Source organism: Perna viridis, chromosome 12 (assembly GCF_037379345.1).
Source record: "Perna viridis isolate PV_CMFRI_1.1 ecotype Kerala chromosome 12, ASM3737934v1, whole genome shotgun sequence".
Classification (NCBI taxonomy): domain Eukaryota; kingdom Metazoa; phylum Mollusca; class Bivalvia; order Mytilida; family Mytilidae; genus Perna; species Perna viridis.
Window position 1 is genome coordinate 13,795,842 of NC_142456.1, and position 15,067 is coordinate 13,810,908.

The window sequence follows — 15,067 nt, forward strand, 5'->3', positions numbered from 1 at the left end:
AGTAACAAAAGTAAATGAGCAACTTTGACTCCACTAAAAACTGGGAGCATGGACCAGGTGCACCGATAGGGTAAGCGTCCTCTGCTATTCTAGAAACACCCGTGGAGTTGCTAATAACAAGTCAAGTCCAGGGTAGTCAAAAGAGAAAAGGAAAACTATGACACGTTGAACAAATCAGTTTTCATGATGCAGATGGATACACTGTAACGATCTATGAGTTCATGATGACGACCATAACACTTCTGTAGTGATGACTTCAACCTTGTAGCAACATAACCTTGTTCCTAAATGTAAGATGTCTAGCCCAATTCAAAAAGTCTGTGTAGCTACATCAAGCATATAACATATGCATTATGATATGAAAACTTCATATGTATGTGCTGAAGGGATGTTCCACACATGAAAGGAAAGTAGACAATAGGAAATAATAAAGTCATCACGTAAGTTGTATAGTTTGGTCATCAGTTTTCCTTTACCATCCATCTCCAAGTGTAGGTCAAGATATGAGGTTAACTTCACAGTGTAGAGGAGCACAATTTGTTCCCAATGGAATGTCGACTGTTTGTTGAAAAACTTTGCTAAATATTAGTATAAGGTAGAAATATTACAAAATAAAGCATTGAACAAAAACACCATAGCGAGGCTTGCATGAATCAAAATATAAAGTCTAAAATTGTTGGGTATTTCATATCTACGATGATACCACAGATGTATTTAAAAGCAATCAAACAATTGACAATGTATTTATTGTTAATGTATACCACTTCGGTGTTACACTTGAAGGAGGAACTATTCGTTCTTTTATGGGGCTGCATGTAGAATGAAATTTCCCATTAATATTACAAGTCAACACAGTTCCTTTCAAATTTTCTCTTACCATAAACTTTGGTTTGTCCTTTGACCTTTGACTTTCACATAATGACAGCAATACACATAGACAACAAACACAAGCCAATGATGATAGCTATGTTGGTGTCATCAGAATCATCTGACGCCTGAAATGTAAATAGATCTAACTTTAATAAATATTGTTTAACTGGACAAATAAAGACTGATGTTAGGGATGGAAGGATAGCATTAATACCTTAATAAATTTTAATAAAAAATTAAACATCTATCATGTCTTTCTATTTATAAATATTTATAAATATCTATCAAATATCTTAACACTATCATGTAAATTTAGGGCATTAAAAATTCTTCCCTCTATCTTTTACCTACTCATTAAAAAACTAACTACTCAATTTTTTATTTATCTTTTCCAAGACAAAATAATTTTATTCTACTTGGAGCAGATGGTTTCACTTCTTGGCTTTTTTTTTCAGAAAATAAATCACCTAACTACCAACTCACAGCTAAAAACAGCAATCCAACATTTTTTTAAGGATGGCCTTTCAAAATATTGTTTTCAATAAATTATGTATATAGACCTAGCCTAACATAAAAACATTACTGTTATTCGGTAGCTTATATTGAACCTATTACACTCCCTCCTTTACTTTTTATGGACAATCTGCTCCCACAAACTATAAATGAATACAATAATGCCATTCATAAAAATGATTGATTGGTTGCTCCATGTAATAATACGTAAATGAAAAAAAACAAAACAAATAGTGTAATTGTCATTAAAAATCTGGTTGATGGTCGTTTCTGTAAAATGAATTCTTTCAAATCATCATAATTTTCTTTTTTTACACCTGGATTCCACAAAAATCAATACAAGGTGCTTTTGTCAAAGTCTGTGTTAATGCACTTAATATGTTTCCTGTATACATGTAAATCCTTAATCATTTCAAATAAATTAAGGGAACTTTTTAAATTCTTTAAACAAACTTAAAACACATTTTAGGCACAGTTAAGATTTTTTATGAGAAAACTAAAAATTTGAATCATAATTAGAACATAGAACTAAGCATGTAGGGCATCTTTGCTGGCATGAATACACAGCCAAATTTGCCACATACGATAATCATATGGTAATCATATGAAAATCATATATCTGACATATGATAGTCATATGATTATCATATGACTCATATATTACTTTTGGCTTGAAAACATATGACATGTCCTTTATTTTACATGTAAAGGGAGGATGCCAGCTCCTTTTCCATTTTTTCCTTGTTTAATTCTGCAAATTTCTTAGGGGTTTGGTTTGCTTATTTCAGATCCTAATCATGGGGTTTATGATTATGTGATTACTGGGTCAATTTTAGTGACAACTTGGTTACTATACTAAATATTCCATGATTACTTGATTACCTGGGAATGTGATTGCTGAAGAAAATATTTTTTGATTACCAAAGAAAATATTCGATGACTATATCATTATTCTAGCATTAAACAGGTGACTGTATGATAACTGGGAGACCTTATAAGTGCATAATTTAATTAAATGTGATCGGGTATACAATGTATTTGCTTCAGCTACTGTTTACTCATACAGAAAATAAAGCAGTTATTGTTATAGGGTGTTCAATCTCCTCCTTTTTGAGGGAGCCTCCTGATATTTCATGAAAAATTCAACAATCTCCTTTATGAGAGTGATCTCCCACTTAAGAAAATCCAGAAGTTAATACCTATGGTTATTGCATACATTAATTATTGCAATTGAGTCCTTCATATGGAAACTGCCTTTGTCTTTTTCAACTGCAAGATTAGAATATTGTATCAATTATAGTTTCCTCACTTCCACTCTTCCATGAAATGAGCCAAACAAGGGAAATAATTCGAATGGTTAAATTGGGAAAGTAAAAAAAATAAGCTCTGAATGAATTAATTTGAGATAAATACTGTAATCAGATTGGTTAAAATAATTTTGTTATATCTCAATGGATAAAAAGGTATTGATACACCTATTCAGTTAAATTCAGAGCTACTTTTCTCATGTTTAAACGTAAAAATATGTTTTAAAATTGATTTATAAGAATTGGCTATGATAAAAATTTTGTCTATTGAAAAATAACATAAATTTTCCACATTTATATTTTGTTTCTTGCACTTCGCGCAATAAACAATGTGCACATGGAAAAATACATTTCGTTCAATCTAATAAACAGTAGGGCTACAACATGTAACATAGGCTCATCCTTTTTCTGGTACCCATGTTCTGTAAGTTTGCAAGGAGAGTCAAAGACCAACATTGAAGCACAATTTAAACCAGGATGTATAAAAAACACCAGATCAATGCAACGAGATGGATAAAAGGTATCAATATGAACCTCTCTATCAAGGGCATACTGGAGACAACTAAAAAAATTGTGTAAATCTCACTAACATAGCCAAAAATACCCATTATCAAAATATTTTAAATATTGGGGCATTGATGGCACATTAAGTGATAGCACGTCACATAACGGTGAAAAAAGGGGGGGTGGCAAAATGGCACAACTCAAATTAACATTTTCGGACCTTCAAGCAACTTTTCTGGGGGTATCACATACTGTATTTCCTGGACTATAAGTCGAATTGCCTAATTTTGACCAGAAACAACGAAAACGAAAAAAAGTTGAATTTGCCAGATAATTTAAGTCACTGGTCAGATACGTGCATTTATAGCATAGGTGTCAGCGGAGATCCGAGTTGAGGGGTTTGTTTTTAACAGCATAGTGCTTTGTATAGTATTTCTGAATTAAATTAATATTTGTATTTCTGTTAAAGTGTACTTTGTCCGGGAGTTTAATTATTGTTATTGAATTGTATGTCAATTGCTCTGAAGCCTTAGATCAGGTGTACGAAATCGTAAACATGTCAAGTGTGGACAACTATGTGTGAAATTAGCAGGAAATTAGTTTGATGAATAGGTCATAATTAAGAGTGGTAATTAATAAACAAAATTACCTGGTATTTCGAAATACAAGAAAAAAAATTGTTACCTGTAAATTTGGTTGCAATTAGCCATTTAGATAATACCTTTATTGATCATAGTTTGAGCCATGTGCGAATGTGTTACCACACACCATAAATAAGAATAAATTTGCATAATAAAGAACCGATAACTCCAGAACTCTAGATAATGTCTTTCAAGTTAAAAAAAAGTTTTATTAACGTATCTTCTAGAGTTGTTTATATATTTCAACTGTTTCAAAGATTTTATTAACATCGTTGTATTCATTCATAAAGCTTAGCGGCACGGATAAATAACCTTCAAGTTCGATCGCCGGTTTGACCGTTTGAATGACAGCTTTTGTTGATTGTAGTTTACCCAAAATTTTCAATGAAAGCAATCAAAAGTGAACTAAACAAATCTAATGAAATGCATTGTAGGTGAACATTTTTTCTTGAAAACTCCTTATATAAGTCGAGGCTGACATTTTGCTGAAAAAAAGTATCGACTTGTAGTCCGGAAAATACAGCAATTCATCCTCACTTGGTGTGGCAGGGTAATACAATTGTTAGAGAGGACTTGGAATAACTTGAGCCTAAAACTAAATCTCACCATATGGCACATCTATATAAAGCTTGAACCGAAATATCAAGTAGCTGTGACAAGTGCAGAAAGGGGCAGAGAGATGGACAACCACAATAATTAATATTTACCAATTCTAGCAACAGCTAATGAAGGAAAAAGAGGGAGTATAATAATCAAACATCAAATTCAATAAATGTATTTGGAGATCATTGAAAACAATATAATAATGCACCAATCAAGTTTATATAACAAATGCAAGTGTAGACTATATCCCAAAAACAGAAGAAATCATTTCAACAAACTTTACAATTTCTAACATAATTCAGTATAAATCATTGTAAGCCAAAAATTTGAAGACATTTTCTTCAGAGTTCTAAGTACCTGGATATACATTAAATATATTGTTATAGTACATAAATATTTAAGAATAAACAAGCCTTGATGCCTTAAAGCTTAAATACTGTGAAATTACTGCAATGTTTTTATTATAGCAAAAATCAAGACAGACTTTAAATAACTATAATACAAACTTGCATTATGAAACTTTTAACATTAGGTATGACGGATTTTTTTTTCAAAACTGCAAAAATTGCAACTTAAATGAAATAATCACAACAATTATTGCAGGCTTAAATTTCTAAATTAATTACATCATAGAAAATTCTTAGTTGTTTTGCATTTCTATTGTAATTTAGAATATTTTTTAAAAATATATTTTTCAGTTATTTTGTGGGTCAGTTTGTGGTGTAAAGGCCTATAATATACAATTAACATAGTTATTTCAAAATTTATTTGCTTCAACTTTATGAAGCTGCCATACCACATTTTGATTTCCTCCTCTCAAGATCATTATATATTCAATTCATTGCACCTTAAAAAAACTTTAATAACCACAAAGTTTTTATAGTCCTGGTAGCACACAATTTACCCGTTTTAACTATGACAATTGAACACATCTCTTTAACATCAAGTAAATAATTACAGAATGCAAAAAAAAATGTACCTGTCAACTCGCACATATTAGGGGGGAAACTCCCTCAAAAACAATGAAAAATTAAGAAAATTCCACATCATAATCTAAGATTTGTGGGAGGATTTTGGTTAAAATTACAATACTTTCTGTGAAAAATACTAAATAATTTGCTTTTGCGTACAGATCTCCCACATAAGAGAGTCATTGAGGGAGAATCTCCCAAAGGTCAACAGGTATGAAGATACCTTAATTGATTTACTACATATACACAGTGAAACCTATACCAACCAAAAACGTGTCCCCTATTACCAATATGTGTACAGTGACACCTGTATAAACAGAACCCTGTATTAACCAAATACATCAGAAAATTTTTAAATTTATCAATACGAGTTATGAATGTAGTGCAAACCTAGGTTAACCAAACCCCTGTCTAAAGTGATCAAATGATACAGTCCAAAAGCGGTTTAGTTTAGAAAAAGTATCAAATACTTCTACCCTTATTCTGTCATCTATATAATGATAAATTTTTGTGGCAATCACATCAATATCTATTTTTATGAAATACAAAATCTCAAATTGAAATATTTTTGTCTTGTTTTTATGTGTCTGTTGTTTTGTTTTTTGTTTGTTGTTGATGTTTTTTCTTGTTTTTTTTTTTTTTTTTTTTTGGGGGGGGGGGGGGTTTAAATTTTTTAATTCCAACTTTTTATGTCTGTTCATGTAGAAGTTATAAATATAAAAAAAATAATGTTATGATGACACCATGCACATAATAATTTTTTTCTAAAGACCAATACAGTATCCACATTTCCACATAATTTCAAATTCTCATAAATTGTTGTTAGTACATTTACAACCCATATTAAGAAAAGCATACATATAAGTATATAGTTCATAGATATAATAGCACTTCTGTTTGTGTATAAGAATAATAATATTTGATTTTAAAGATATAAAATATTTATCAAGATATATATTTTAATAGCACTTCTTTTAATATACTTTAGAGACAAAAATTAAGAAAACACAAAACTTACGTTTCTGCGGAAAAAAATAATTCAGTTAAATTCTGTACAAAACCTTCATAACAACAATAACAAATGTCAGTATTTAGAGTTTATGAATAATGGTACTTTCACATTTTTGTTAAGTATAGCTAACAGAAATAGAGAGTAGAGAATACATGACTCTTAATGTCAGGTTTCAGATGGACTTCTATCTTGTCAGTTTGATATATTCATAATTTACAACTCAGTTGAAGTAAATGATATAGCATCCTAGTCTCATAAAAATCTCCCAAAATTGAGATTGTCATCAAATCATTCCAAGATTTTAATTTTGACCAATCAGCTTGCATGGAAAATGAAGACTCAGGAAAAACTCTGTAACTGGAGAATAAAACTGAGTCCACCCCCTTGTAAATATTACAATAAAGTAAAGGACATAAGGCCATCTAAGTTGAAAATTTTTCTAAATCCTTGCATTTTTTCTCCAATTAAAAATTTCAAGTATGCTGATTGGTTGAAATTTAAGTTGATGAAAGATGTCAGGAAATTCTCAATATGAGATTCTTTCATGAAACCTGAGCCAGGTTGTCAGACACTTTGAAATTTATGAGATTAATTCCTCCTACAATAAAACAATACAGCTAGAAAGTGGACTAAGATAACAAGTTGAATACAATGATGTGTATCATACATAACTGAGACATGTCACTTTCAATACACCATGATGTTAACAATCAGAGTCACAATGACATTGTCAACATCTTCCCATAACTAAGGCTAGCAGTGCCATCCTGACAAACATTCCATTTTCTGTCTGTCTGAAATAAGCTGCTCTAGGATCCGTGTCAAAGGCAGTGCTGAAATGAAAACACACCATTTTACTTTAGTGTAAGTTATATCAAATAAATTGAGATTATCATTGTTTATGTAGTAATTTTTTTTTATTATTCAATGGGTAAGTCAATAACACTAACTTAGATTCTCCCAAAAATATATTTTTCTATTGTATGAGGAAAAAAGGAAAATTTATTAAGTCTGAAATTACTTGAACAAATTTCTTTCAATCAAAGAAATAGCAATGAAACATTAAGTGAAACCTCACCACATAATGGTGAAAGAAGGGGAAGACAAAATGTTCGAAACGGCCGAATCTAATTACTATATTGTGGTTTTTGCTGAAAATAACCTGTATTTCATAGTACCAAACAACTGTACAAAGTTTCAAAACAAAAATCAATGATCCTTTATCAAGTTTCTCACTTGGTGTTACAGAGTATAACAAGAAGCTCCCAGGGCCTGAATCGCTCACCTTGTTAAAGTTTGTCTTTCAATGGCAATAAATTTAACAGTAAGTAAGCTAAAAATATTGACTCAAGAAGACTTTGGTTGGACTTATCATGAGGATCATTACATGGCTTGACCGATAAAAATGAAAATTTGACCACAGATAGATCTGATCATGCTGAACACTTTTATCTATGTCAGAATTTGGCTAAACCTATTGGTTTTGGAGATATATAATCGAAAAACTACATTCTGACCCCTCTGTCCTATTTTCAGTATCGTCGGCCATGTATTTCGACAGATCAAAAATCTAAACTCTAAGCAACATTCATACCAAGTTTGGTTCCAATTGGTGGAGTAGTATCAGAGGAGAAGATTTTTGAAAGAAATAACATTAAAAATAGCAAAAAACATCAAAAAAAGGGCAATAACTCCTAAATGGCTAGAAAATTGAAAATGAAAATTTAAACACAGATATATCTCATCATGCTGAACACTTTTACCCTGTCAGAATTTGGCTGAACCTTACGGTTTTGGTTTGTTTGTTTGTTGGGGTTTAACGTGTGAGCAGCAATATTTCATCTATATTCAGACGATGAACATGAAAAGGATGATAAAATGAACATGAAATACTGATGAAATGAAAAAAAGGATGGGACACCAGGATAATAAGGTTGACAAATTTTGATTGCCACTAGAAAGAGGGGGAATGGGTAAGATCTTTCCCAACACGGTACACCACTATGGTTTGCAGTCAGGTTTTCCGTATTATAGCCTGACAACCCCAGCATGTAACATGCCAGGGGTACCCAATTCCACCACCTGGGGCACACATCCCAGTTGCTCTGTGGGCAGAGCGCCTAGCCTCAAGCTAGGTTTCTGAGCACTATTTAGTCGCCTTTTACAAGCTTAGCGCTGCTGCAGGCCTATTCTTTTAACACCCGGACCTGCACGGGGATTACGTTTTGGAGATATATACGAAAAATTACAGTATGACCCCTATGTTCTACTTTTAGTAACTGTGGCCTGTGTTTGGCCTATCAAAAATGTAAACACATCTTTTGTGCAAGAGACCCAAAAGGAACATTTGTGCAAAGTTTCATATAATTCTGCTCATTGTTAACGGATGACGACAACGATGACAGAAGCCAAGTGATGGCAATATCAAAAATCAGTTGTAATTGCCAAAAATGTAATGTAAAAGAAATTTTTGATCCCTAAAAGTATTTAAAACTACATAATAATGAATCTACTACATGTAGGTGAAACTTTTCCCTTATTATGGCTTACTCAATTTCATTATTCCTTGGCAATGGATGCATGACTACCATTTTTTTCTTGGCCTTGGTCATCAGTTCAGGTGTAATGATAAACTTTCCAAATACCTATGAAGAATTGTGAAATGGATGGAATAAACGATAACTATAGCATTTAGTATATTTCTATCATGCAAATAGGGTATGTAAGTCTCATTCTAGTTTCATTTTCACTACCCTAATTTCCGATGTAGAATATTTTGCAAGTGGAAGACAGATCTGCATTTTACTGTTTACTTCAGGGATCTTGAAAGGCTTTGTTACAATGTAAAATCTTCCATTATGCATTTTCTGAAAACTTTTATCATGTAGAAGTATACACGCGTCATTTATTATCTGTTTTGTTACACAAAACGAAATTTGGATTTTATTACTTAAGGCAATGCTCTGTAAATGACAAATCTCCATGCATTTAAACGTTAGTTTAGGGCCTAGTCTTGTGAAACCATGGAGTCACATGACGAGACTTATATACCATACCCTATACGGAAATACTTCCTATATAGAGGAATCTAGGCATTCTTCAGCACTTGTGATCATATTTTGGTTATTCACTCTTTCCAATTAATTATCCTATTATTATTCACACTTGCCTTGTCAAATTCCTCTGGTGAAGCAAATCTTTCTTTCTGTATCCTTGTCATATACAGAACATCTGTCTCTGGCAAGGCCTCCTCTAAACTACCATACTCCTCCTGTCAATGGTAAAACAGAGGTATAAATGATCTTAATTATTTCTCCACTCCAGATGGCAAATTTTCAACATGCAAACTTTAGCACAAACACTTAAACAAGTCCCATGAAATATCAGACAACAAACAAAATTGATTGTAACATATGCCCCATTCACCAAATCTGAAATCAATCCATCTATTGGGTTGTTCAGGTAATTGTTACAGACAGACAAGGTGATTCCCATTTAATACCCACTGGTTTAGTGGAGGTATAAAAATGATATGCTAATGACCACGGATGGCTAGATCTGCAATATTGCATAGGCATTTTTTTCAGGCTTTTCTACTGGAATAAATAAGGAAATACTTCATAATAACATTGTATGTGATATTAACCAATAATATGACATATCCTTGAATTTGTGAATAAAATGACAGATTCTAGTATACAAATGTATTATTGTCATGGGCAAAAGCTATATTGCAAATGCCAACCATTTCAAGAGCTTGCAGTGTAATTGTATTTTTTTTTATTTCATTACCATTTTGTAACTGCAGTTCATTAAAGGAGAAGACCATGTTATTGTGCAAGTCATAAATATCGAAAGTAATCTGTTAAATATTTGTGAAAATTACATTGAAACAAAATAATTTCCTTTTCTTTACTAATTAATCACGCTTTATAATAAGGGAATTTGAATTTCCCGTGACTATGGGCACCACCATGATCGGTTGAGATGTGACGTCATGAAGTCGGTTTGTAAAGTGAAAGTAAATAGGTAATTGATTATGGTGTCAGAAAAATCGCAAATTTGGGACTTTCCCCTAAAATTTCAACCCAAAATAAACAGAAAAAGAGATTGAGGCACAACATGTAAGCAAATGTCAGACAAAATCGGCAAACAATGGAATTTGCATCCAGAAGACTAGCATGTTTGAGGAAAATCTATGGCTACTTCCGCAGAATGTACGAGTAGCCTGTCAAAAACTTTTAGAATGTTTCTCCTTTATCATTCTGGCAATCATAAAATTGACAAGACAACATGTTTTGGTGATTAGATAAACAGGATCGTAGAAATATTTACGGAATATTCTTTGCAGTACTTGTATTGGTACCAAACCTATTTAGTGACATCACGAGCCAATCGGAAGCTATCGGTAAAAATCAATAAAGTCTGCTTATGATCTTCCTTCAGATAGGAGAGTTCTGCAAGATGGCTATCCACTTATATTTCAAGGATTTCGAACTTTGCATAGCTTTGAGCATTTTATAAAAGCTCCTTTTGCATTAAAAGTTATTTATTTTTGGTTATGTGGGTATGATTTATCATAAAAGCCTAACTTAATGCAAAGGTGGTCTTTCCCTTTAATCCACTTAAGTGGAAAAAAAACTCTTACAAATAAGAAATAAAGCACTAAGAAGTATAGCACATATATCCCCAACCTTGTATTGTAGAAAAAAATGAAAGAGATGACTATTCAAATCTAAGTTATAAAATACCTGGATGATGCCCTTTTCTCGTACAGCTTCCTTCACTGAGTCTGGCATCTTTAGTGAGTCAGGTGAAACATAATTGAATTTCACTCTGTACTGTGTCAGAAGTCTAGCCAATGAATGAACAGTTCTGCCATTTTTCAGGTCACCAACCATTGTTACCTGGAAATAATGATACAGATAAAGTTTTACCTTACAGAAAAATTCCTATGATGAATAGTATACACAAAGAAGAATTCACTTGAGTCTGACTTCCTATAAAACCCCAGACAAATGGACATTCTGCTATTTTTCTGCTTTTCTAGGAACAAACTTTCCATTCTCTAGTGTCCATCATGGCATAAAAAAAATATTGAACACTTGTACTGTATCATAAATGATTTCTTAGCCCTACAGTAGGTGGCTACTTAATTTTCCCTACTAGTTCTATGCTTCATTTCTAATGAATATTAGGCAGAAGACCTCCTCCTTAAAATCAATTCCTAGTGTAAATATCTATTAATGGTACTTACAGAAATTCCATTACATGTACCGATCTCCTCTCTAATGGTGAAGACATCTAACAGGGCCTGTGTTGGGTGTTCTCCTACCCCATCCCCAGCATTAATCACAGGCTTACGACAAAGTTTTGCTGCAGCCTTTAGAAAAATAATAGATTTAGTATATGGGACCATATTCCAAATTTTCTGCAGACTAAAATTTTTTCAAATTTTTCTAATCATTTTGCTGTTAAAAATATTTATGTTCTAAGCAATAAACACTGGCCAATGTTTATAAAAAAAAATTGTAGTATAATTTTAAATATACAAGTACAACAAATACTGAATATTTACGCTGTATCATGATATCCAACAGAAATTGAAATCTCTGGTTTGTTTTTGGTATGTATTTTTTTTTTTCAACATCACATCAATTTCAGGTCTTTCCAGTCACATTCACAGAAATACTGTCAACTTATAATGTTCAAAGTGTACTAATTTTCACTACAAAAATTGATACTTAGGGATATGCTCATTTGACTGAATCCCCAAAAATTAGCAACTGCTCAATCTAATACATTCATAATATCTAAGATTTAGTTTACATGAAATATTGTGCTAGCATAATGATAAAATCAACCAGGTTACGTAAAAATGAAATCCCTCAAATTAAACACCCTAAACTAAGCAACATACAGAAATTGCCCCAGGTTTTGGATGTCTTATCACTATCACGTCAGAGTAACCAGCCATAGTCATTATGGAATCTGAAAGAAAACACATATCAAATCTAACTGACTATACAAGGCAATATTGTGAAAGTACTATTTTTCGTGGGGTACCAATTTTCGTGGTTTTCATGGGTAGGCCTAACCACGAAATTTGGTTCCAAATGAAAAGGAGAACCCCACTGATGTATATACTGAAACCCTCAAAACCAAGAATTCAAGAGTTAGTGTTTTTCCCTAAACCACGAAAATTGATATCCACGAATTAAAGTACTTTCACAGTACTCTGTCTACATAGTCTTAAAATGTAAAATAAATTACCATTTGAAGACTTTTTTTAGAACTAGTGGAAAAAATTAATTCAATAAGAAATATTTAAGAGGAGTCAAGATGGCTGCCGTACAGTCAACAGTCTAAATTAAAGCTCCCACTTTTTGCAGTTGAAATGAAGTTTTTAAGGAGAGTACACCAATAAGATTCATATTGCTGAAAAGGAATTTTTATGGAGATTTTAGTGATATAACTTGGAAATTAAATCTGTGATTTGAAAAATATTTAATTTGAACATAACTGTGTTATTTTGACAAGAAAGGGTGATAAGTGAATACTTGTCAGTTATATCAGTATATAGGAACAATGCCTCCAAAACTTAATCCTAGCAATACCAGTACTAAAGGACCTAACAAGCCAGTAAATACAGTTCAATCATTGCTGGCAGCAAAACAAGGACAAAGAAAAGGAAAAACCACTTAAGAGACAACATTCTGAAGTGGCAAATGAGTCCAATAATACCTGGATCTATCAGGGATTATGAACTTACAAAAGGACATTGATGAAATTAAAGCAGATTTACAAAATTTGACAAGTAAACAAGACCTTGATAGAGTGACAAAGGACTTAATTAAAACCAATGATATAGAACAACTGGTTAGTTCTATTGTAAAAAAGTTGATTAATGAATTCAAACAATCTATTGAAAGTGAAATGGAAGAAAGGATTGAAGAAAAAATCAATGAAGTTAAAAATGAAATGCAGGAAAAGATAGATGCTTTGTCTATAGAAAATGATGACTTAAAAGAAAGATACAGGTGCTGCATGGTACTACTACTAATATCAAGAAAGACTTAAACGAAACAACTAGAATAGCTTAACAAGCAGATATTAGTAGCAACTATAACGAGCAATACGCGAGAAAAATAACATTAAAGTTATGAACTTTCCCCGCAAGAAAAACCAAAATCTAAGAAAAGATTTTATGGACACTTGCAAAAATGAACTGAAGGTTGAACTAGAGGATACGGATGTTGTAGCTATTCACAGGATCCCAACCAAAAAACTGGGACCATACCCAGTCATTGTGAAGCTCTTTAGCAGCGATGTTAAGAGAAAAGTTATGCGAGAAAGAAAAGAACTGAAGGGAAATGTGAAATTTGTTGATGATGTTTCCAAGAGAAATATGAACTTGATTAAACGTTTAAATGACACTAATGAGTTTGACCAGGTGTGGTATTATAACTGTGGCATATATGGGAGGACTGAGGAAGATCTGCATTTGAAGTTTAATCTTTATGACGACATCCAGTTCAGACTACAGCAAGGGGAGTAACTGTGAAAGTGAAGAACTTATACCTCACAAACTGTTGAGACTCCTTAAGTTCGTGAAAAAAAATTGTATTATATGTTAAATTACTCTTTGTATAGTATTATGGAATACAAAATATAATTTCAACATTATTGTATGCCTAAATATAGTAAAACTGTCAAAGTTATATACAAAATTATATTTCCACATTCCTATCAATACTTAATAAGACTTTTATTTATCAAATTTTGGTTAAAATCAATTTTCCTTCTACAACTTAACAATTCTTTCTTCAAAGGTTAAAAGATTAGTTGTTAAAACTAAAGGGAGATAATCCTAACTTATTTATTTAATATCAGTTTGATTTTTATCACAGCATCATTGTGTGGTTAACTTAAAGGGAGAGAAACCCAATTTATTTCATTGTTTAGCAATACTAAAGATAAACAGTACATGATTATCGAAACAAAGGGAGATAACGCTACCTTATATTTTGAACAATTCATTTTGTAGTCCAATTAAACGGAAGTGACCCCAATTTATTGTATCGCAATACAAATGAACAACACTAACAGGGAAGCTAAATTTAAGGGAGATAACCCAATTGTATTGTTTCATAGTTTTTTGGTACTTTGTTTCCATTGGATTGCTGCTAGAGTTGGGAAGCCACAGCACATGTCCTAGACCTCTGTTGCTGTGACTTCACAACCCTATCAATCCATTGTATTGTACTATTCAGAATTCACTGTTTTACATTTTATTTTCAAACAGAAAGGTCATTAAAAATATATTTGATACAAAAAATATTTGAGTTCAAATATATATATATATTTTTACATGAAATGTATACTGCAAAAATATGACATCATAATTGAATGTTTGCAGACTGCCTTTATGTTGCTTTTAACCTTTTTTCTCTACTTATTATTTATAATGTATGTTTCTTATATCTGGCAAAAAAACACTGGTTATTCAGCTGTTCTCTTGGTGACTTTGTTGAAACAGCAGTTCATTAGAATACTGAATATACATGTACATTATTGAGTTTATGTTTTATGCATTCCTAAGACATGGTTTATTTTGTGTCTATGCTGTCAAAATTTTAAAATGAT

At 32.0% G+C, this 15,067-nt stretch overlaps 1 protein-coding gene and 1 pseudogene across 4 annotated transcripts in view; one reads left to right on the forward strand and one right to left on the reverse strand.

Moving 5' to 3' along the window:
- Window positions 1–4,594: 4,594 nt before the first annotated feature.
- LOC148601290 (multifunctional protein CAD-like) overlaps window positions 4,595–15,067 on the reverse strand; it is a 73,026-nt gene continuing 62,553 nt past the window's right edge. For 3 of the 4 annotated variants that reach the window (XM_088556271.1, XM_088556272.1, XM_088556270.1), the window contains 6 exons: window positions 12,342–12,412; window positions 11,679–11,804; window positions 11,173–11,328; window positions 9,591–9,692; window positions 8,972–9,066; window positions 4,595–7,254 (listed from right to left, as the gene is read on the reverse strand). In XM_088556271.1, coding sequence (XP_088412397.1) covers window positions 7,152–7,254; window positions 8,972–9,066; window positions 9,591–9,692; window positions 11,173–11,328; window positions 11,679–11,804; window positions 12,342–12,412 — 653 coding nt within the window. In that variant the 3' untranslated portion in view covers window positions 4,595–7,151. The remainder of the gene's footprint in view (window positions 7,255–8,971; window positions 9,067–9,590; window positions 9,693–11,172; window positions 11,329–11,678; window positions 11,805–12,341; window positions 12,413–15,067) is intronic. The other variant, XR_015917286.1, reaches the window with a different exon arrangement.
- Window positions 13,010–14,099, forward strand: LOC148601291 (uncharacterized; annotated as a pseudogene).